Source organism: Gavialis gangeticus, unplaced genomic scaffold (genome assembly GCF_001723915.1).
Source record: "Gavialis gangeticus isolate Ggan-Ray unplaced genomic scaffold, GavGan_comp1, whole genome shotgun sequence".
NCBI classification, from domain to species: domain Eukaryota; kingdom Metazoa; phylum Chordata; order Crocodylia; family Gavialidae; genus Gavialis; species Gavialis gangeticus.
Window position 1 is genome coordinate 39,005,940 of NW_017729033.1, and position 23,688 is coordinate 39,029,627.

Below are 23,688 nucleotides of genomic sequence, written 5' to 3' on the forward strand. Positions count from 1 at the left end.
GGGGAGAATTGTGTATAGCAGGTGCTTGGCCTGCGGGACAGGTCTAGCCCATAGCACCATGTCTGTTATCTGGCCAGTGGACCAGAAATCTGGCAGCAGGAATGATGGCACCACTCCCTGCTGCCAGATTTCCAGACTTATTAGAGACCATCGTCAAACTGAGGAATTGCCAACGACAACCACAGGAAATGTGATATTATGGAGAAAAAACCCTGGTGTATTGTTTTGCTCACGCACTCTTCTAAGGGTAGTAGCTGCTAAGGTCTAATTTTAGAGTCCTGTTTATTATAATGGAAAAGGAGCCAGGAAGCAGTTTTTTTAAAAGTGATTTAGGAATATAGGTTTCGTTGAAAATGAGAGACTTCAGGGTAAGTGCTTGCTGGCTTTAGAGCTGAAGTTTTCTTTTCAAAAGTGATGTCATTTCTTGAAAACTTTACCTTCCAGTTTTAGTTTCGGATATTAAGTTATCCAGGAATGAAGAAAATTGGTTTGTATTTCACTCATGTTCTGAAGTTCATTTAATTTCATAAGGAATATCATTCTGGATGTAGAATCTAAAAGATTCTATATGTTAACTTTGCTAGTTAGAAATTTACCCAAGGTTTTCACATATTTGCAGTGTGGACTCACAGCGGGGGTTAGGGTATATTGGGTTTTTATGGCCTGTTGTCATCAGAAAAATGTAGATAAAACCTTTACAGTGAAACTGGAAACAAACACATTCTCTTCCATATTCTATAAAGTTGATTTGAAAGCAGCTATTCCAAAAGTTCTAAGTAATGTGTTGAGTGCAGTCTATAGATGTGTTTGATTTTATTATTTACTTTCCATTATTTGACATGGGGGGTTGTCAACTGGGGGTATGTGTACTCCTGGGAGTACTGGGACCAGTCCTAGGGGGTACTTGTGGGCAGGCAGGGATGGAGTGCCGCCGCCTCCCAGGAACAGGGCAGTGGTGCCCCTCTGCGGGGTGGGGAAGCTTGCATGGGGCAGCCGCCCCGGCCACACACCAGCCCAGTGAGCTTCCCTGCCCTGGCCCGACTCCTGGGAGGTGACGGTGTGCTGTCCCCGCCTGCAGTCCTCACCTCTCTGCTCCGTGGCCAGCCATGCACTGCCCGCCTCAGCCCCCCACCCCCTGTTCGGCATCCAGCTTCTGGGGGTACTTAAACTAAAAAAGGTTGAAAACCCCTGATTTAACACCTTCAAGTTGCATCTGTTTGTGCTACTAAAAGTTTATGGAATATTTTTGGAAAATGGGATTGAGCCAAATACATTTTCAAATGTGGGAACCTAGGCCATTTTTACACTTTCTTTTGTCTAGTGACTGATTTTTGTCTCTTGTTGTAATTAATCTGTTCAGTTTCTCTCCGGATTATTTTATTTCTGTATTTTAGGTGTTGATCAATGTATCCAGAAATTTCTGGATGTTGCAAGACAAACTGAATGCTTTTTTCTACAAAAAAGACTGCAGCTCTCAGTTCAGAAACCAGAGCAAGTTATTAAGGAGGTAGGAAGTTACTGTCTTGATCTGTTTATTTCAGCTGCAACTTAACAAAGCATGTTTTGTTTTGTGATAGTACAGAAGAAACCAGTACTAACAGAATGTTTAATCTCCCCATCCACAGCCAGAGTAGATTTTTGTAATTTGTCCCCAAAGCCAGTTTAGAAATACAACATTGTCTTGCCACTATATAAAAAGGTTCATAAAAAGTGTAGCATTACAAATATGTACCACCGAACAGGATTCTTCTCCGAAGAGCCTAGAATCTAAAGATGTTTACTCAGTTCAAGAGTTTTTTCTCCATTCAACGTGGGAGGGGGAGAGGAGGGAGGCAAGCTCCTTGTCTCAGATTTGAGTACAAGCCAGAGGGAAGGAGGCTGCAGTTCCAAGGACAGGGTTGGAGTTGGAGCCACAGCTGATGCCATGCCCCTTCCCTTTCCCTGCAGACTTTGATCCCTGCAGCAGGGGAGCCTATGTGTGGGTGGGGCTGTAGCACAGGGTGGCAAGTTGGGGGGGGGGGCAGGTTCTTGTGCGTGCGGGCACAGTAGGGAGGGGTAAGTGTCAGGGGTGTAGGGAAAGGGGAAGCAAGGGGGCCTGGGGGCAGGTGGGAGGAGTCCATGCAGACACTGGAAGGGGGTGGGGTGGGGAGCAGGTAGCTGAGAGGACATGTGGCAAGGGGTAGGTGTCAGGCCACTTGATTCCCTTGCTGCCTGCCCCCTTGCTGATGACAGCACTGCTGTGATATGGGGGGGATGTGAATTTAAGACAACCCTCCAAAAATTAGATTCTAGACATAGAAAATTATAACAGATCAAAACCCATTTATAAATTTTTCTGTGAAGGAACAGTTAAATCTGGATAATGCACAAAGGGTTTTGTTTCCCTTTCTAATTTCTCAGAAATCATTTTATTGGTGAATGGGAAAGAAACTGATACTCTAGCAGGAGGTTGAATGGAAATAGCTAACATGTACTTTCCCATCTATTAAGCATTTCTGTGTTTAGTCTGGGAACTGTCCAAAACGTAAGGGTTTTATTAGGCATTCTACTATTAGGTATCTACAGATGTCCTTACAGCCCTCCTTCAGGCACCCAAGGTCTTATTGATGACCATTGTACCTGTTGCTGGCTTTCTGGCCTTTATGCTTCCAACATGTGTGTGTGGTGACACTCGCGTTGTCATCGTCATCATCAGGCATTCCACTAGGGTTTTGTTTTAATACACAATTTGTGCAATGAAGATCTTTGTAATTTACTAATATATTTTATCACCTGTAGGATGTATCAGAATTGAGGAATGAATTACAGAGGAAAGAAGCACTAATTCAGAAGCATTTGGGTAAACTGCGTCACTGGCAACAGGTTCTAGAAGACATCAATGTGCAACACAAAAAGCCTGCAGAAATGCCTCAAGGACCATTAGCCTACCTGGAACAAGCTTCTGCTAATATTCCTGCACCCATGAAACAGACATGATTAAGGAAAATGTCAGAGTCTTTGAGCAGTATTTTAACTTAAAGCAAAATGGTATTGATCGTTTTTTTTTATTTGATACATGCATAATGTATTTTATATTATAAATATAAATAGTATTTGTTCCATTGTGACAGTGGGACAAAGAAGTAAGTGTAAAATAAATTTAATCCTTTCCACAAACCATGGACTGGTTCTACATTCAAACTGAACAGAAACTCCTTAAATGTCTTATCCATGTGCTATTGTGGCTTGGTCCCTATTGCTGCTTTCTTACCTACTGATTCCTGCAGCCACTGACTTGCTTCTGATGCACTTGCAGTCTGGCTGCTGAGTCCTGTCCTGTCCTGTCCTATTTGGGAGGGAGGGAGGGAGGGGGCAGGTGCTGCCCAGGAGGATGGGGGCTTGGGATGGAGGCACAGCTGTCAAGGGTGGGAGCAGCATTCACCACTGCTTGCACCCTGGGGGAGCATGGGGGTGGGGGTGCCCCCCGGATCTGCATGGGGTGGACAGGGCAGGGGCTAGAGCCAGCACTGTGTGGGACTCTTCTTGGTGGGGACTGGGCTGCCCCCTCCCCCCAGAACTGGGGGGGCACACCCCCCACACCCTACTGGGGTGCAAACAGTGGCAGGAATGGCCTCCTCTCCATGAGCCTTGCCTCCATCCCATGCCCCTGCCCTCCTGGGCAGCACCTGCCCCTACCCCATCCCTCCCTCACTGTGGGGGCCTTGATCTGCCCCCCTCCCACACCCCCCTCTGCTTCCAACTTACCAACTGGAGGCAGCTCTCCACACTGCTGGCTCTGCTCCATGCTGTGCTGTGGGCATGGGCCTTTACTGGCCAAATTATTGGCCCCATCTGGCTGATATCCAATACAGCAATTTTTTTTTTATATCAGTACCGATCTAATATTGGACCAATATATCAGTGCGCCTCTATTTTTGAGACATTTAAATTTCTTTTCTTTGTGTAGACATGGCCAAAAAAGACGAGATAGACCAGTTGACCCATCTGGTTAACGACCTAGCAACTGATCCTTTTCAACTCTGGGAAGACCATCCTAATAGAAAAAGATGCAGCTATAGTTAGTGTTTCCTAACCTCTCTCTCCTCCAGAAGTGTAATCCCTGGCACTTTTTTTTTTCTGTTGACTGCTTGTTTTTCTCCTGAAGCTATAATTAAAAGGAAGTGGGTGATGACCTGGGAGCTCCCCTTGTTACTTTCCTCATCAAAGTATCTTTAACTGGAATGCCTTAACATTGATGTGCATTAACTTCAGGCTTGCTTGGAAAAGGGTATTTTGTGCCAGAAATTTAGCTAAAACTCCCTCCCAACTTTATAGTTGGACACTAAAAGTTTTTACTGAATAAGTTCTGCTTTTTGCATAGTCGATGGAGCATCATAGCTATAATGCCACAATATATCCAAGTAGTAGCAGATAAATAATTTGCATAGGAAACCTATGACTGATGGAGAATATTACAATGGAGAATATAATTTTGCATATTGTGTAAAGGCAAAATTAAAATATTCATAATTATTCACCTACCTTTTCCATCAAAGACCCTCCTCTAAGTGAGACATAGGCATGACAAAGTGTTTAGGTTATCACTTGTATATAGAGATCCTTCTCGGTATTACTTCCTGCATGTCACTTGATTACCTTGATCATGGTTATACATGTAGTAAATAGATTTCATGTAATTTTCTTCATTAACTAACAAACTATTCCAAAATGATATCTTAGAGTCCCTTTCAGAACTAAACTACTTGTCCCCAAAAATCAGTGGGTTGACAGTGATGGACAATGCAAGACTTAGGTGCTGATCATCTCAGTAGTAAGACTTTCAGCTCTAGAATTCTCTGATTCTTGAGATTATGAGCAGACAAAGCCATGACAACTTTAGGGATGGCATACTTTAAGATACATTTATTTATGTAAGCCTTCCTTCAAAATCATCTTTCCTGACAATCAGTTAAAAACAACCATGCTTAAGAAAGCAGTGTGAGGTCTTGAGAATTTGCTCCTCCTCTCTGCTTAGATGAGCAGAAAGAAAATACACCAATGGAATGTGTGCATGCATAATGATCACAGATTTGAAACTATGAATTGTGCGGTATTTTTCAAAGTTCTATACAATATAAATAGTATAAAAACAGGAACATTTGGTCTATAAGCAAGTTTCAATGATCAAAGTTGAATTTTATGCGGAGTCTACCAGAGTGATCTTTAAATATGTTTATTGAAAACTACATGAATAGTATCTGGTAATGGTCAGACTATACAAAAGCAATTTCCTGACTCTAAGTATCTGAATAATCTAAGGCCAGATTCTGTTCTACACCTTGGGTGCATAAGTGCAATTCTACTCCACCCTGCTCAAATCCCTGAAAACCAAGTAATGTCCTCCTCACTGTTTTTGAGACTCAGTTTTAAGGGTATGACAATATTTTACAAAAGTAGATGCACTAGTGAATTTTCAGGTACTTGAACTGGCTGGAGGGCTGCACCCAGAGAGTGGTAGTGGATGGGTTGTTGTTGACCTGGAGAGGTGTGGGCAGTGGGGTTCTGCAGAGCTTGGTCCTCGGGCCCGCACTGTTCAACATCTTCATCAGTGACTTGGATGAGGGGGTAAAAAGCACCCAGTTCAAATTGGCTGACGACACTAAGATGTGGGGGGAAGTGGGCATGCTAGAAGGAAGGAATAGGTTACAATTGGACCTAGACAGGTTACAGGGGTGAGCAGACAAGAATAGGATGGGATTCAACACTGACAAGTGCAAGGTGACACACCTAGGGAGGAAGAACCAGCACCATACCTACAGGCTGGGGAACTCCCTTCTCATCAGTGCAGAGGCAGAAAAGGATCTTGGAGTCGTCATTGATGCTAAGATGAACATGGGCCGGCAGTGTGGGGATGCAGTCAGGAAGGCCAGCCTTACCCTGTCATGCATCTCGAGCAGGTCCAGGGAGGTGATCCTCTCCCTCTGTGCAGCACTGGTCGGGCCGCAGCTGGAGTACTGCAGCCAGTTCTGGGCGCTGCACTTCAAGAGGGATGTGGACAACATGGAGAGGGTCCAAAGGAGGGCCACTCACATGATCAGGGGGCAGCAGGGCAGGCCCTACAAGGAGAGGCTACAGGACCTGAACTTGTTCAGCCTCCACAAGAGAAGGCTGAGGGGGGATCTAGTGGCCTGTTACAAACTAGTCAGAGGGGACCAGCAGGCACTGGGGGAGTCCCTGTTCCCCTGACCACTACCAAGAGTGACTAGAAATAATGGTCACAAGCTGGCAGAGGGTAAATTCAGATTAGACATCAGGAGGCGCTACTTCACTGTTAGGGTGGCTACGATCTGGAACCAACCTGCAAGAGAAGTGGTGCTGGCTCCTACCCTGGGGGTCTTTAAGAGGATGCGAGACAATCACCTTGCTGGGGTCGTTTGACCCCAGTACTCTTTCCTGCCATGGCAGGGGGTCAGACTTGATGATCTGCTCAGGTCCCTTCCAACCCTACTAACTATGAAACTATGAACCAGGTTGAATAAAATCATACTTAGGCACCAAATTCCACTTAGATTTGTACTAGGTGCAACAGAATCTGGCCACTAGTCCTAAGTTCCCTTTTACACATACACCATCCCAGGAGGTATGCCACTATGCAATATAAAATTTAACAAAAACTACCAGATTAAACAAACACTCTCTAAAAATAGCATTCAAATACATTGATATGATTTAGCAGCCCAAGAAAGGGAGAAAATGGGTAGAGGAGATAATAAATATGAAACCAAGTGTGACTATACTGAAAAATTCTGTAAAGTTATAAGGTGTTCTTTTAAAAAGGAGCCAAACCAACAGGGCCATGAGGCACCAAGAAACAAATTCAGTACTCAAAAGTAGCTGCACAAGAGATACATTCTTACCTTGATATGGAAGACTTTCTGTTTAACATGGGTACTGGATTGACTGTATACTTACCTATAATCTTTCGTCCAACTCCCATGTTTCGGGAGTTATTTATTATCACATGTATATCTGAGACCCATGTGTATAATCCCATAGTCAAAAACAGTAAATTCCTACGAAGGTCTGTGCAAATTACACAGATATATTTTTCAGATCAGTTTACTGGGCAAACATTTCTCAAGAGTGAAATCATCTGATCTCATAATTTGGAGTACTATGGAAATGGTTGTTTTTTAAAATGAGAAGTATTTAGTAAACCATTCCTGATGCCGAGGGTCTTGTTTCTTGTCATCTATAAATTTTGATGCTTCATTGTCTTGTTTCCTGTACAAAAAGATAAATGGCAGTATTCTTTGAATTCTTACCAATACTTAATCCACATTTCTTTTTCCATAAGAACTTGGCATGGCATGGGAGGAGTTGTTCTTACATGAGTCAGAAGAGGCAAGAAGATGCCAACTACAGCCCTCAAATGATCAGTGAAGCCCAATTTTGGCCCCTGAAAATCCAACCTCAACTTATACACTGTACCACCTTCCCCTGCAAATGGCGCTGGGCTTGGCATAGCCCAGGCAGTGCAGGTCACCAGCCGAGCGGCACTGTCATGCCAGTGGGCCACGCCAGCCAAGCACTGAGCCCAGACAGGGCTGGGCTTAGGGCTTGGCTGGTGCAGCCCCATCCCCTGCGAGCAGTGCTGCCTGGGCCGCACCAGCACCACTCAGGGTATAGGGCCACACCAGCTGAGCCTGCCCTGTCGGCTGCAAGTGACACTACTAAGTGCTGAGCCAGCCCTGTCAACTGTACCGCTCACAGCAGACAGGGCTGGGCTCGGCACTCGGTTGGCACAGCCCCATACTCTGAAAGCGCATCCCCTCTGCAGGGGATGGGGCCATGTTAGCTGAGTACCAAGCCCAGCTCCATTCCCATCCTCTGCATGTGGTGTGTCCCAAGCCAAGTGCTGAGCCCAGCACCACTCACAGGGGACAGGGACAGGGCTGAGCTCAGTGCTCAGCTGGGGATGTGCTACCCACAGGGGACGGGGCAAGGCTGGGTGCTTGGCTGGTGTGGCCCCAACCCCTGCAAGCAGCGCCAGGCTCACAGGGGATGCGGCTGCACCAGCCAAACATTGAGCCCAGCCCTGTCTGCTGTGAGCGGCAGTGCTGAGCTCTGAGCCCAATGCCATTCACAAGGGATGGGGCTGGGCTTGGTGCTCAGCAGCACTGCTCTCAGTGAACAGCGCCGGGCTTGGTGCTTGGCTGGTGCAGCCCAGGCAGTGCTGCTCGCAGGGGATGGGGCTGTGCCAGCCAAGCACCAAGCCCAGCTCCGACTTACACACTGTGCCTATGAAAATCCTAATTTTCCTAACTTTTAAACCAAGGTTGACCTATACATTGTGTTGATCTGTACACTGTGAAATATGGTACTAATGTATTTTCATTTGTTCTTGTTAGTGATGCAGGTAAGTGAGAGTTGGTAAGGTGGAGCTGTTTTCATATTTAATTCTATAAAAATAGGTCCAGGATGATTGGGAAAGGGCAAATCTAGTGCCCATCTTTAAGAAAGGGAAAAAGGAAGATCCAGGGAATTATGGACCAGTCAGCCTCACCTCAGTCCCTGGAAAAATTATGGAGCAGGTCCTCAAGGAATCCACTGTTAACCACTTGTGGATTCATCAAGGGCAGATCATGCCTGACCAGCCTGATTGCCTTCTATGATGAGATGACTGGCTCTGTGGATGTAGGGAAATCAGTGCATGTGATCTACCTTGACTTTAGCAAGGCTTTTCATATAGTCTCCCACAGCATTCTTGCAAGCAACTATGGGCTGGATGAATGGACTATAAGGTGGATAAAAAACTGTTTAGATCAGCAGAGGGTAATAGTCAATGGCTCAATGTCTAGTTGGCAGCCAGGATGAAGTGGAGTGCCCCAGGGTTTGGTCCTGGGGCTGGTTTTATACAATATCTTCATTAAGGAGCTGGAAGTTGGGATGGATTGCATCCTCAGCAAGTTCACAGATGACACCAAGCTGGGAGAGTACACGTATGCTGGAGCGTAGGGCTAGGATTCAGAGTGACCTAGACAAATTGGAGGATTGGGCCAAAAAAAATCTCATGAGGTTCAATAAGGACAAGTGCAAAGTCCTGCACTTAGGACGGAACAATCCCATGCACTGCTAGAGGCATGGTACCAACTGGCTAAGCAGTAGCTCTGCAGAAAAAGACCTGGGGGTTACAGTGGACAATAAGCTGAATATAGGTTAACAGTGTTGCAAAAAAGGCTAAAGGCATACTGGGTTGCATTAGTAGGAGCACTGCCAGCATATTGAAGTGATTCTTCCCCTCTATTTGACACTGGTGAAGCTACACCTGGAGTACTGTGTCCAGTTTTGGGCCCCCCACTACAGAAAGGTTGTGGAAGTATTGGAGAGAGTTCAGCGGATGACAACAAAAATAGTTTGGGGGCTGGAGCACATGACTTATGAGCAGGGCTCCGGGTTTTCCATTTCCCACAGAAAAACGGAGAAAATGCGGATTTTCCTTTTTAGCAGAGAAATCCGCAGATTCTCTGCTTTTGCAAAGAGCTCTTGCAGGCTGGCACAGCCCCAGCCTGCAAGAGCCAATTGCAGAAAGGGTGGGAAAACCCCAGCCCTGCCTGGAGGGGGAGGTAGAGTGGGGGAGGGCAGGGCCTGAGCATCTGAGGCAGCCAACGCTGGGCTCAGGCTCAGACTCGTCCTTCACCCCTGGATCCTAGAGGTAAGTGGGGCTTGGGGGCTGTGAGGCAGGGCTGGGGAAGATGGTTGGGGGCAGAGAGAGTGGGGCATGCTGCCGGCCCCAGGCAGCATATCGCAGCTGGGAGCAGAGCCATGGGTTGAGGGCAGGGGTGTCCCTCTGTGGGGGGCTTTGCTGGCAAGCAATGTGGGGCACAGTGTGGAGGTGCCCGCCGTGAGCGGGTAGCGCACATGCCGCCTGGCTGCCTGCCCAGGGGAGGGACAGGAAGGCTTGCATGCGGCTGGAGCACAGCTCTGTGGCCAGCTCTGCAGCCACGGTGAGGGATGGTGGCGAGGGGGGAGTGGGGGCTCACATACGGCAGCCACTGCCACTTACCTGAAGGGCTGTGCCAGTGGTGACAGGCGCTGCCTACAAAACCTCCTGTTGCCACCATGGAGCCATGCCCAGAGCTGTGCGGCCAGGCGGCAGCGGCAGTGTGGTGGTGGCGGGGCAGCACGCAGCCATCCCTACCACCATCCTGCGCTGTGCTGCTGCTGCCAACCGCACAGCTCCAAGCATGGCTCTGCGGCAGGGAGCTGTGGGGGACCTTTAATTTTCATCATGGATTTTGGGTTTTTAATCAGAAAATTTGCAATTTTTAATCGGAGAAAACCAGAATCCCTGCTTATGAGGAGAGGCTGAGGGAACTAGACTTATTTAGTCTGGAGAAGAGAAGACTGAGGGGGGAGGTGATAGCAGCCTTCAACTACCTGAAGGGGGGTTCCCAAGAGGATGGAGCTGGACTGTTCTCAGTGGTGACAGATGACAGAACAAGGAGCAATGGTTTCAAGTTACAGCAAGGGGAGTTTAGGCTCGATCTTAGGAAAAACTCTCTCATTAGGACAGTGGTGAAGCACTGAAACAGCTTACCTAGAGAGGTGGGGGAATCTCCATCCTTGGAAGTTTTTAAGACCCAGCTCAACAAAACCCTGGTTAGGATGATGTAGTTGGGGATGGTCATCCTTTGAGCAGGGGGTTGGATTAGATGACCTCTTGAGGTCCCTTTCAACCCACATTTTCTATGATTCTATATAAATTAACTAATCAATAAATAAATATAGATGGTAATCTCTAGGCAGACCTAAATGTCTACTGCTTACACAGATATGATTGTGTTATTAGTTTAAGTAACATTTAGAAAACACATACATCTAAAAATGACATTAAATTTTAACTTTTCAGAAAAAAATGAGTGCTAGGCCAGACAGTTTTAATGTTCACAGACAGGAATAAAGTCCTAATACAGGCAGTATCAGAGGAGAACTGAGCATCTGCCAGATCAGCATTTTGAGATCTCCATATTCATTTGCCAAATTACCCTCCTAGCCTCAGTCAGGTCTCTCCTAAAAATACACTTTTGCTAAATATGGGAAAATAAATAAAATGCACTTGTAATTATTCAGCTAATTCTGGCCTTGAGGCCAGTCTGCCTCACTGAAGCCAGACCTCACCTGTTGCTGGCAGCCATATAAGAGAAGTTGAGTCTTAATGAATAACAACATGATTTTATTTACATTCATTCAGTCTTTTATGACCATTGCTTGTGCCATGTTGAACTGCAGTCATAAGCCCTTCCAGGCAGAAACAATGGCTGATATCCTGCAATGAGCTCAAGGTGAGGGCAAGTGTTTGGAAATACAGACTTTACTGCAGAATCGGAGCCAATGTTTTTGGCTTTGGCACATTTTTCAGTGCCTGAAGAACTCTGAATATGAAATCATAACCTTCAAGCCACTAAAATATGTATGTTTATTGTTTACCTTGTGGCTGTGCTAGAGTCCGAGGACTGTGTTGACTGATAGCAGGCCCTGATGCAGCTGGGACTCTGGTCTAGGCTTGTAGATTTTGTTATTTGAGGAGAACTCCTCTTTGATCTCAAGTCACAACTCAGAAAGCTCTTTGCGTAGGAGGCTAAATTCGGCACACTGACAACACGGCTGGGCACATCATCCAGTTTCTTCTTCTGTTTTTATTATGAGAAGATAAATTAACCCTTTCTTCTTCCACGTGGATGATACAAGTTCTAGATAATGGGCTTATTGGAAGAAAGTATTGGGCAAATTCCATGATATTGGTGAGTGTTGATTCTATTCTGGGCATACAAAGAGGGAGTTCCTAAAATATGTGGCCACAGCAAATTCTGTCTATAACATTTAAAATGAAGTCATTCTTGCAGGTTTAGCTAGAACTGCTGTAGGGCCCTGGGTCAAAGCAGAGGTGTCAAATGCAAGCAGTGAGTTTACTTAACTTTAAAGTTGCAATAGCATCACATATCTGACAGAGATCCCCAGATCTGATTGCACTAACTGGGGATGCCTCCTGCAGCTCTGCCAGGTGCACACACGGTTTGGCATAGAGCCTTGCTTTTGCTACAGGTCCTACTGGCAATCCTCAGTACACACAACCATTTGTTTGCAGTCACTCCTGGTCTAGAGCCAGGATAACTGCCATGTAGTCTGTTTTGACTAAATAACATGTTGGGTTAGAGTATGTTTGCACTATCAACTGCAGGATGGTATATAGATACTTTAGCTGGCTCTAAACAAGCTGGCTCAGATAGCAGCAGTCAAGTCACAAGGACACTGACCTCTGTATGAGTTAACTTAGCTCCATGCTCCTGCAGATAGATTCCTAATCAATATGCAGGTATGGGCTACACTAAAAAACTTTGCCAGCATAGTTACATCAAGGCAGAATAAAAGATTGTACTCTGCCTACCCAACATAGCTGTGCCCCACACCTCTCCCCTTCCCTAAATTTGAGCTCAGTTGTGCTGACAGAAGAGGGCATCTTCCAGTTTAAGCTCCATCATTAGGGGAAGTGCTATAGCAATGCCAGCAGAAAATACCTTTTGCTAAAATATCTCATGTTTTCAATAAGGAGCTCTACCACTATTGCTACAACAGCGCAGCTATAGAGATCACCCTACTGCCAGCTGCCATAGGGATGCACAAAGCTGCCAAGGAGCTGTGTGGATGTGAACATGCTCTAGCAGCCTCCCTGTTGTGGATGCTGTCTGTTAAGAGAAGTTCTGGTGGCAGAAGCAGCCTCATGAAGATAAAATGTCCCTGTCCTCTAGGTCTTGCTCTTCTGTCCTCCGCCAACATCTCTTACTTCTGGCCACGCCAGCAGCTAAATATGGAAGTGCTGCAAAGCCTAAGGAGACTGAGAATACATGCTATGCAGCCCAGACAAGGATTTTTTACTTAGCTTATCTGTCTGCATTAAGTGATATAAATTGGCCAGCTCTTAGGTCTATGCAAGAAATTATTCTTACTCCTGCAAAAGGTCATATACATATTTGTGAGCAGCCTATCTTATACCTACATAAATACACATATTTTGAACTGATACTATCCTCATCTGCCAGTTTTGGGTTAGTTTACAGGATGAAATATTACACTTTTACTGAAAACCAGCAGTACCATTACTTTTAATCATAGGATAAACTGGCTGAACTTCTCAAAAATAAAAATTAAGCGTAATCTCTGTTCATTTACACATTGTATGTTCACCTTATCCATCATCTCTCAATATCCTAGTGACAGTAAAACATGATTTCCAGTTTTAATTGAACTACTTGTCTTACCTTCATGGAAGGAGTTAAACATCCAGGACTAGGATTGAAAGAAAAGGATCTATTCCGGTAAACTTCAGTGGTGGGTAAAAGTGAATGATGAAATTTTCTTCCTTCCTGAAGGGAATAAATTATGTGTGCCCATCACATAGTATTCAGAGTAGTGAGAAAACAACTGCCTGAAAAGGTGTGTGAAATGTGGATAGAGCCTTGCTATATAAATCAAAATGGTTAAGCATGAGTACAGATTAAATGCTGGGTCTTGGCATATGAAGAGGTTCTACTGAAAGATGGAAAGTGTTCTTTCAATATTTTTAAGCAGATTCACGCTAGCAGGATAACATATACAGTAAAGAAACAACATTTTTCTCTTCATGCTTCAATTCATTAATGCCCTAGGCTAGGAGCATCAAATAAGTGGCCTCATTCCTCTGAAAAGGTATTGTAAAAATGGGCTGGAGTGTAATCAAAATACTGTATGAACAAATTTGCCAGTAATATTATGCTGGATTAATTAAGGGCTGGTTCAATCAAGTTCTGAAAATCAGCACACACATTATGATATATACGTGCCAAGGAAAACTCACCATCAGGTGTCTGATAATCTCCTCCCTCTCACTTAATTTATCTTGCAAGCAACTTATAAGTTGCATATCTTCTTGCCTGGACTCCCGTTTTCTTGACTTTTCCTCTAATTCTTTAAGTCTGTGCCAAGTAAAAAAATGCAAACACTTAAATCTAAGTCAAGAAAACTCTTTCAAGGCATAAGAGTTTAGCTTAGGTTTCTCTCGCTCTGTCCCATCATGGATTCCTTGCTTAACATACACGAAAATAATTCAGGCATCTTTTGTCAAAACTGTCATTTAAAAAGGGTGATATGGTAAAGCTAGTGCCCATGTTATTTATACACACAATATCCTCTATCTACTGGGTGGGTCCAGCCCATCATACAAACTATTGTAAACAAGACTGTGCATGAACCAGAGTTTGTGCCAAAAGATCTCCATGCATGAATGAAGCCATGAGCTAAAATTTTATGAGATTGAGTTGTAATCCAGAGAAGCATCCTGTAGACTGTAGGTTATGTATTCTTTTGCTTTACCTGAACATTTTTAGGAGAGAGAAGACCTCTCCAGCTTCAGCATTCAGAGAAAATATAAGAAATGGGCAAATGACTTGTGACCTTCCCACCTGCAGTTGTCCCTCTTTCTTGGGGTCAAGCTGCCACGGATGTGATACGTGAATGCAGTTGACTAGAGAGGGGAAGCACTTGAGACACAGGGTTCTCTGTAGGACTCTCAGCTTTGAAACCTACTTCCCACATTGAACTGAAGTAGCCCAGAGCTGTTGCTTTCCAGGACATGTTACGAGACGTATCCATTTGCTTGGGCTTTTATAAACAGTGGGATTTGATGGAGGTTGAAGTTGATCGGGGATGAGAAATTCTTTGGGTTCTAGGAGTCAAGTGTTGTTGGCTCTTGTGGGCTTAGATAACAGTTATCTGGGCTGTTCTTGTACTTACGTCAAGGACACCTATTGCTTCAGATAGGTGCCTTTTTAACTAAGATCATTAGTAATTAATAAACTTTTATTTAAAGATCTTATTGTGTTTTATAAAGGTATATTATTTCTCACTGTAAAGTGGCATAACTAAGGCACTATGTCAAAGACTCATTCTAGTATCTTACAGTGATCCAGAACTGCAATGACTTAGGCCCCTGAACCTAACCACTTGACCATGCCTTTTCACGCTATGGTCTCTCCCCTGAAAACGCATACAAATATGTTTAACTACAAGAGGACTACTTGTACCAGTAAAGTTAAGCACATGTACAAATGCAGGATTAAGATTTCTGGGATTATCTGATGAGGAAAATGATTTTACAGTTAGTAAAAATAAAGAAGTACATTAATACAATAGTGCACAATGAAATTTACCATACAGATATTATCTTTTTATACATAACATAATATCTATAGCTTTACACTGATCAATATGTATGTGTTATGAGTTTTTCTATGCATCTTTTTAGTTACATGGAGAACAGTTATGCAACACATTATTATTCTAGTAATTAAAATATATTGTAACAAAAATAATAATTTAAAGAAATATTTATCACCAAAATAGGTGTACTATCCTTCCAGTAGATTATTTAAATGACTTACTCTGTTTCTAGCGAAACATTCTTTGCTTGGAGATGGGCCTGAGCACTGCTGAAATCAGACACCATGTTCTGGATTTCCTTGCAATGATCTTGTTTCAAGACATCCAGTTCTTTTTTATGCTTGCCTTTGAGGTCATCTTCCAGCAGCCTTTCAAATGGTATTAAAACATTACTTAAGTCTCAGGTGCTTTAACTTTCATTACTGAGTTAGTGATAGATAAATACTACTAAGGTACTACTATTCAAAGTGACTGGGGAGGTAGTTAAATCAGTGCAGCCCTTGGCCAGAACCCACTCCTATGAAGCGTAGGCTGGAACTGAAAATTGAATCTAGCTGAATGGGATTTCCAGTGAATGGGTGCAGCAAGCTATTCTGGGAGAAGGGAATGATCCTTCGCTCTTTGGACTGGAGGATTCTAAGCATCAGCCCTATTGTGTTTTTTTTTCAAAGAGAGGTCTCAAGCTATATGCTGCTCCCAGCACTGTGGCTGCAGAAGAAACCACAAGCAACAGTAAATTTTGACACCCTGTATTGTAAGATGCCTGAAATTTTAAAATGAAGCTCTTTAATACTGTATTTAAGCTGACCATGGCCTTACACTTGGTTTAACATCTAGATTAATACTGTAAATGTCACAAAGGCTGTAAAGGAGCCTTTTGGGTGTGACTAACTTGCACACTATACTTCCAAGTGTTGCCATCTGGAAGACACAGCTAATTATAAGGTCATATTTTACAGTGATCCATAACACTGTATTATTGTTTTCTGAAGCCAAACGTGACTGAAAGCCACAACAGTCATCATTACTCTAAGCTTCCAAATGAGAAACAACCATTGAGTAAAATATAAGGGTAAGTCAGTAACTTTAAATGAATTCTATCAAAGTTGACACATGCACACAAAGCAAAGGTCATACAACTTAGTTTTATAATACTCTTCCCCTGACCTAAACACATTCTGGGATCTGGCAAGGAACTGACATGAAATCACTGGTTTTAGGATCAGTGACTACTTGACTCATTCACTCTTGCTCTTTTGACTACTCCCTACATCATTTTACCTGATAAAGGTAATTCTGGCTCATAATTTGGTTCCCCCCACCTAATTTTGGCCCATAGTTGTCAAGCTTGCTGAATGCTTTGAGATTTTGGGGATAATGAGAACTCTCTAAGCATCACTCTTGTGTGGAGAGACTGAGATTAGGGACAGACATTACACATAACCTGGTTTTAAGTGATCAGAAATTGGTTTAAACCTGTAACAGAACAGACATTCAGTGCACATAATCCAGTTTCAAAATGGCCCAAACTGGTTTGAGATAAAACTGGTTGAATGTAGTACCAGACTTAACAGATTTGGCTCAAAGTGGTTTATGCAATGTCTGTCCCAGACCCTCTTCTAGTTTAAGATAAACCAGACTCCCCCAGCATCCCAGCATGCTCTCTGGGCTGGGCTCTCTGCTCCGGCCCCACGCCTCTGCTCTCTAGCCAGAGCAGGGACCAGCCCTAGTAGAGACTCTGGCTGGCATGGCCCCGTTAAGGCAAAGTGGGTGGGGAGAGGGTTAATTCTTCCCTCCTTCCTCTCTCCCCCCATGGCAGCCGAGGGTCAGCCTGTCTGCCAGGAAGCAGAGGGGAGGGGGCTGCAGTAGTGGGCCCTGGAGCTCACAGATCCCAGCTGCAGTAAAGGGATGGAAGGAGAAATGAACCCTTCTCCCTGCCCCCTTCACCTTAATGGGGCCATGCTGGGTTGGCTGTCCTGCAGGGTGGGAAGGCGGGCTCTGTGAGGTGTTGGATGGGGACCCTGGCAAACAGGGCCAGGGTGCTTTCCACATCTTCATTTAAATCATTGATAAAGATGTTGAACAGCATGGGGCCAAGAACCAAACCCTGCAGGACACTAGGGCTGTGTGAAACAGCAGCGTTCCGCTTCCACATCCGTTTCGAAGGAACAGCATTCCATTCGAGTTTTGTTTCATTTCAAAAGCACTGTTCCATTCTGTTTTGTCAAAATAGTTTCACTGTTTTGACAGTGTTTCCACGTTTTGACTGGGCCTGGGAAGGGAACTCCCCAGGACGGGAACTTCCCAGCTGAGTTCCCCTCCGCAATGCTGTGATTTGGCTGGGAAGCTCAGCCCGGCAGAGCTCCCCTCCGCAGTGCTGTGATCGGGCTGCAGAACTCAGCCAGGCTAAGTTCTTCCCCAGCACTACGATCAGGCTGGGGAAAGGAACTCAGCCCAGCTGAGTTCCCTAGCACTGCAATTGGCTTCCCACAGCCCCACGGAGCTCAGCCTGGTGGTGGGAGGTGGAATACAGCACAAACAAAACAGCCAGTGAAATTTCACACAGCTCTATAGGACATCACCTAGTTTTCCTGCTTAGTGCAGGGGGGCTGGACCCGATGATCTTGTGAAATGCCTTCCAACTCCTAACAATCTATAAATCTATGAATCTACCACTGGCCACCTCCTGCCAAGACAATACAGACCTGTCTACTAACACTCTCTGGGTTCGACCTCTTAGCCAGTTCCCAAACCACCTGACTGTGGAATCATTGTGGAGCACTTCAAATTTAGTGCACTTCAGCACAGTGCAGACATACAGGAGGATTCCCAGAGTGATTCGAAATAGCCAAAAAGGCATTCAGTGACATTATGCTCCAGCCAGGAGATTGGAGAGCACAAAACTCTTCATCTCTCAATCTCCAGTCTCTGGAGGTTCCCAAGGACACCTGAGTGCATAGAAGAGTGCTCACTGGCAGCCCTCCCTGCTTCCCCCACCTCCTCTTCAAGTGATGGTAGAGGGAGAGTGGAGCATTATGGATGCTGGAGAACTGCTGGAACAAACATCTGTTTCAGGAAGTGCTTCAAAAGGAAGTGATTCCAATATGTTCCTCATACTTTGCGGATTAATCCTGATGTACTTAAGCCGTTTTTTAAGTGCTTCTTTGGCCATGCTCATCTATACCCTCATGGTCTGGAGCACTCCAAAAGTACCTGGAGCATTCCAAACATCACATCTGTGCATGGCCAAAGCGATTCAAGTTCTTGCTTCTAAACTATACTGAACAGGCTTTCAAAGGTGGTACCCCTGGATATGATACCCACAGATCCTTTTATGCATACAAATTAAGGGGATTACACACACAATCTTTTATCAGTGTGGAAGCACTTAAGAACATGCTCATGTAACTCTGAGTCCTTCTAACTTTCCACACAGAGTGATGCTTATATTCCTCCCATTTTACAAAGATCCCAACATTCCCAGCATCATGCTCAGGTATAAGAGATTACTCCTGTGTTCCCTGTGTGCACAGGTGAGGAGACTGCTAGCATTTACAGCAGCCCTTAATGCTCCACTGGAGCACATATGGGTTATATAAAGCACAAATAAAGTTGTGGCTATGCTGGGGGAATGCAGACCACTCTTTATTCCATAATCAAGCATCTTCAAGTCACAGGTTGGCTTGCTTGTGCTCCTGGAGGCAGATTACCTACTCTGGGCAAAATGCCAACAGCTCCCCCCTCTGTACAGATCTGGGGTTATACAGGGTTCACATCAAGTATCATTAAAAAGCAACCCTTCTATGGCCAATATTCAGCTGGTTACAAGCCAAGAAGTGGAGATTTCTTTTCTGCCTCATTTTGGAATGCTGAGGCTTGTTTTCAGAGACATTTACAATTCACATCTTGCTCAGAGAAGGGTTAAGTTTTGGGGGGTTTGGCCTTAACAATTTTCCTTCAAATGAACAACAGATTCAGTGCCTTTCTTTGGGTTACTCCTGAATGGCCCTAGCGCATACACTTCTGTGGGACACATATGTGATGGAACAGTGATTCCAATATTTCTAGTATGGCTGGGGAGGAAGGGGAATTCTAGCCAAAGCATAAAGAGTTGCCAGAAAGGAAATGGTGCTTTTGAAAAGCTCACAATGTACAGCATAAGTCTCTTTAGGAGGGACAAAGTCCCACAGTGCTTGGAGTGCTAGTAATGTTAGCATTAGTCCTCTAGGAAGCATCTCAGAAAAGCAATAATTTAAGGCAGACCTTCTGTGTTGCTTCTCCCTGTCCTGAAGCTGGGCAGCCTCCTGCTTCTGTAGGTCCACCTGTGCACTGAGCAACTCCATGGTGTCTTTTAAAAGTGAATTCTCTTTCTTGAGCCCGGAAATCTCATTCTGACATTTCTCCAGGTCATCGTTAAGAGATTTGATCTGGTTCTGGCTATTTCCTTCCTAAGGAAAAGGTGCAAATTAGCATTATTTATCCTCTGGTTAAATGTTAAGAAGCTATCCACAGAGCTGTGCATAGAGTAGATTTTTGGTTCTCTGGCTTGAAACTTGACTTGGAACAAAACTTCTGGGTTGACCTGGAACAATTCTATTTTAGTTTTGCCAATGAGACAAATATCAGAAGATTTCATTTGTTTAAGAAAACTAAGTCTAAATTTCAAAACAAAGCATCCTTTCAAAATGAAAAATCAAAAAAACTTTATTTTGAAATTTTTAAAACAAAACAGTTTGACTTATCCCTACATTTTTCAGCAGAAACAATTCAACAAATATGACAAAGATTCTCATAGAATCATAGAAAAGTAGGGCTGGAAGGGACTTCAGGAGGTCATCTAGTTCAACCCCGTGCTCAAGACAAATTCATCCCTATTTAAACCGTCCTATGCAAGCATTTGCTAACCTATTCATAAAACTGTACAAGTAATCCTCTCCCACAACTACTAGACACAATGCTCTAAAATAACAAGAACTTACTAACTTGCTACAGGTAAAACTAGGGGATGAGACCACTGTCAATGTCCTACTGCTGCAGGAACAGGGAGTAGTTTGTTAAGATAGACTTGAGAGATTCAAGGAACAGAACTATCTTCCTCCACTACAGAGGAAAGCAATACCAGTCTGATCACAGAGTAAAGATATTTCCTGATCCTAAATGTGGCAATTGGTCTGACTGTGAATAAAGGAGCAAGACACTCTAGCCAGGAAAATTCAAGTTTTAGCTACAGCACAAGTATCAGCACACCCCAGTCAAATTCTCCAGCTTTGGCTCTAGGCAAAACCTAATGCTTCTGAGGAAAGTGGAAAAAAATCCTGACACCTGTAACACAATTCCTTCCTGGCCTCATGTCAAATTGACTATGCTTATGTCATTTTAATTGGAAAAAAATTGCCAATTTTTTTTTCCACTTGCAGTTATCACAGGATTGGGATTGGTTACTGTGATGGACAACCTAATGATGACAAACAAGAAATACAAAGATTATAATATAACACATAGATGTTATTAACATAATTTTCATATCTGAAACTTTTCTCTGTTCCTACCTAAATAACAGAAATAAAATAAGCCCACCAGAGACAAGAGCCAAAACAACCAAAAAATTTAGAAAGATATTGGAAATATTTCCAGTAAAAAAAGTGCAGTGACTAGGTTTTGTTTCAAAGTGCAGGAAACCTGCACTGCATGAATGCAAGCAACAGAACAAAACTGGGAACGAATTGTTATAACTTGGAATGAGATGTTATAATTGCTTATCAAGTCTTTGGGTTCCAAAGCATATATGCACATGCATGTGCACACACCCATGCAGGCCACATAGTGCATTTACATACACATGCATATATACACGTACACAGAGGCCAACATTTTCAAACTTCAATACTTGAAGTTAGGTACTTGATTCATGTTTAGGCACCCACCAATAACGAACAGTATCTGGCCTGATTTTTAGAGATGCTGGTGCCCAGCATCTCTAATTGAAATGAGTGGGGCTCTAGAGTGCTCAACTTCTGCTACTTATTTTAGGTACCCAAACTTGAACACTTTAGACCCACTGTATACAAGAAGAAATAAGGAAAAGCACTGCAACAATATGGAGCTCTCTACAATATCAAACCCTGACTAGAAGACAGCCCCTGATTACAAGTTTTCCATAGTATATAAAAGCACAACCACACAGGTCCTTGGTTATAGGGAAGGAAACCCCTTCTGCTTCTATACAGGGAGCACCTTATGTAAAAACTAAACCAGAATTTTTACCATCTAGTAGTACTACTGAATGTTAACAAAGTAAGACTAGGAAGCTTGCCTGGTGCTGCTTTAGGGACCATACATTCTTCAGCTCCATCTGTAGGTCTTCTATTTGTTTTCTGTGACTGGCACAGGACTCCTGTTGCTCAGAAAGATCCATCCTCAGAGATTCTAGCCACAACAAAACCACATATCAAGGTGTGAAGAAGGTAACAGGGTAATGCAAGGAAAAAACAATAAATCCCAAGGAGCAGGGAGACAATAACGTACCAATTTTTTCCTTGGTGCTCAATTTTGCAATCATTTAGTCCACTAAATCAATAGGAAAAGAGGGAAATACCCCACATATTCTATAAAACTCTCCTGCCAATAGTAAAGCAACAACAAAGACTTGATAAATGGATTAAATGGTGACATTCTATGGCCTTTGTAACGCAGAGAGTCAGACCGGACACACACAGTGGTCTGTTCTGTCCGTAAAATCAATTGGGGCACTGGAGGTGCACAAAAGAGTGTAAAGGATCCAAACAGCTGTTTCAAACAGCCCTATACAAATTCTCTTGAGTACCTTCCCATAGGAGGCGTACTGGTAGCAGGACATGAGGTAACATGCCTTTCTCTCTGAATGTCACAAACATTTTTATCAGGAGGCAAAGCACAGAATCCTTCCCATGAACTTAAATAGTAAATGTTGTTAAACTCTCTGACACCTGGCCAGCTAACTCAACTCAAAAACCAAAGGCACTTATTAGTGGACAGAATCAGGCCTGTTCTTTGTTCTACTTGATATCAAGAGGAACAGTAAGAGATACCTCTGGGTATACTATACCAAAACAAAGTCAACCAGATGTGTAAATCAATGACTATACCCTTGAAATACAGGAAGCATTCATCTAAAACATGTCATTATATTTTCTGAGTCCATATATTCTGGCCTTGGTATTCCACTTCCTGGTCAGACAGAGGGGAAAATAACCCCACTCTTCTGTGCCACAGCACCATGTAAATCACACCAGTTAGAACTGGTTGAGATTAAAATCATTACAAAAAAAGTCTAAAATGTAAATCAGAGCATCCAAGATTTTCTGAAAGGTGGGCTGCTCTGACAGCCTGCCAGGAGTCTAAGGGCTATGGGCTATTTTCAGAAAGTAGAGCCAAGTTAAGTCCCTTTGTCCTGAGGTGTTGCTGACAGACTACATATGCCAGCATGAAATGTGTTATCTGGATTTGAGCCTTTTGGAGATCTTTAGTTTTAACAAATTATTGTAAATCGGATTAAGGGAGCAATTAACTAATATTGCCAAACTGATACACTTGACCCAAAGCTGATCGTTCTTAATGTAAACACAACATGGGACATCTCTAAGGCTCCCTTTACACATGAAACTAAAGGTGCACTGGGATCTAACGTGCAATGTGACAGGCCCCCCATCCACTTACTGCTGCACAGTCATCCTCATAGATGAGCTGGGGGCAAGCTGGTTGGCACCCTGTGGCCAAAAGGCATGCTGCCAGTTGGTCTGGCACCCAAAGGCTCTAGGCTTAAAGGATGCCCAAAAGTGGAACCCAGGGATTAGAGAAAGGGAAAAAACTGGTGATGAAGCCGAAACCTCTCCCCACAGCTGGAAGTGATGCAGCGCTGCCAGCCCAGTCTGAAAAGCCAGAAGGAACAGCACGGGCTCAAGGCACCAACAGGTGCCAACAGAGCACCTGGAGGCCAATCCCTCTACCAGTAGGGAACTGGTAACTCTCCCCAGAGCCAAAATCCCTGAAAAAAGGGGTGAATTCTAGGTTGTCCAGGTGGACCTAGACATAGATTTCATAGACATTAAGGCTGGAAGGGATCTCGGAAGATCATCGAGTCCAGCCTCCAACCCAAAGGGTAGGAAAGTCAGCTGGGGTCATAGGATCCCAGCAAGATAAGCATCCAATTTGCTCTTGAAGGCGTTCAATGTAGGTACTTGAACCACCTCCAATGGCAGGCTGTTCCAGACCTCGGGGGCTCAGACAGTAAAGAAATTCTTCCTTATGTCCAGCCTGAAACAGTCTTGTAGTAGTTTATGACTGTTCGACCTCATCAACCCTTGGGGTGCTCTGGTGAACAAACGTTCCCCCAGATACTGGTGGTCACCCCTGATAAACTTATAGGTGGCCACCAGATCACCCCTGAACCTGTGCTTTTCCAGGCGAAAGAGCCCC

At 44.0% G+C, this 23,688-nt stretch overlaps 2 protein-coding genes across 2 annotated transcripts in view; one reads left to right on the plus strand and one right to left on the minus strand.

The window, feature by feature from the left end:
- MED28 (mediator complex subunit 28) overlaps positions 1 to 3,156 on the plus strand; it is a 9,396-nt gene extending 6,240 nt beyond the window's left edge. The window contains exons 3-4 of the mRNA XM_019525822.1: positions 1,395 to 1,507; positions 2,779 to 3,156. Coding sequence (XP_019381367.1) covers positions 1,395 to 1,507; positions 2,779 to 2,976 — 311 coding nt within the window. The 3' untranslated portion in view covers positions 2,977 to 3,156. The remainder of the gene's footprint in view (positions 1 to 1,394; positions 1,508 to 2,778) is intronic.
- Positions 3,157 to 6,507: 3,351 nt separating this feature from the next.
- FAM184B (family with sequence similarity 184 member B) overlaps positions 6,508 to 23,688 on the minus strand; it is an 89,099-nt gene continuing 71,918 nt past the window's right edge. Inside the window, exons 12-18 of the mRNA XM_019526621.1 lie at positions 21,548 to 21,660; positions 19,498 to 19,682; positions 15,456 to 15,602; positions 13,874 to 13,991; positions 13,299 to 13,403; positions 11,470 to 11,672; positions 6,508 to 7,263 (exon numbers count right to left, since the gene is read on the minus strand). Coding sequence (XP_019382166.1) covers positions 7,173 to 7,263; positions 11,470 to 11,672; positions 13,299 to 13,403; positions 13,874 to 13,991; positions 15,456 to 15,602; positions 19,498 to 19,682; positions 21,548 to 21,660 — 962 coding nt within the window. The 3' untranslated portion in view covers positions 6,508 to 7,172. The remainder of the gene's footprint in view (positions 7,264 to 11,469; positions 11,673 to 13,298; positions 13,404 to 13,873; positions 13,992 to 15,455; positions 15,603 to 19,497; positions 19,683 to 21,547; positions 21,661 to 23,688) is intronic.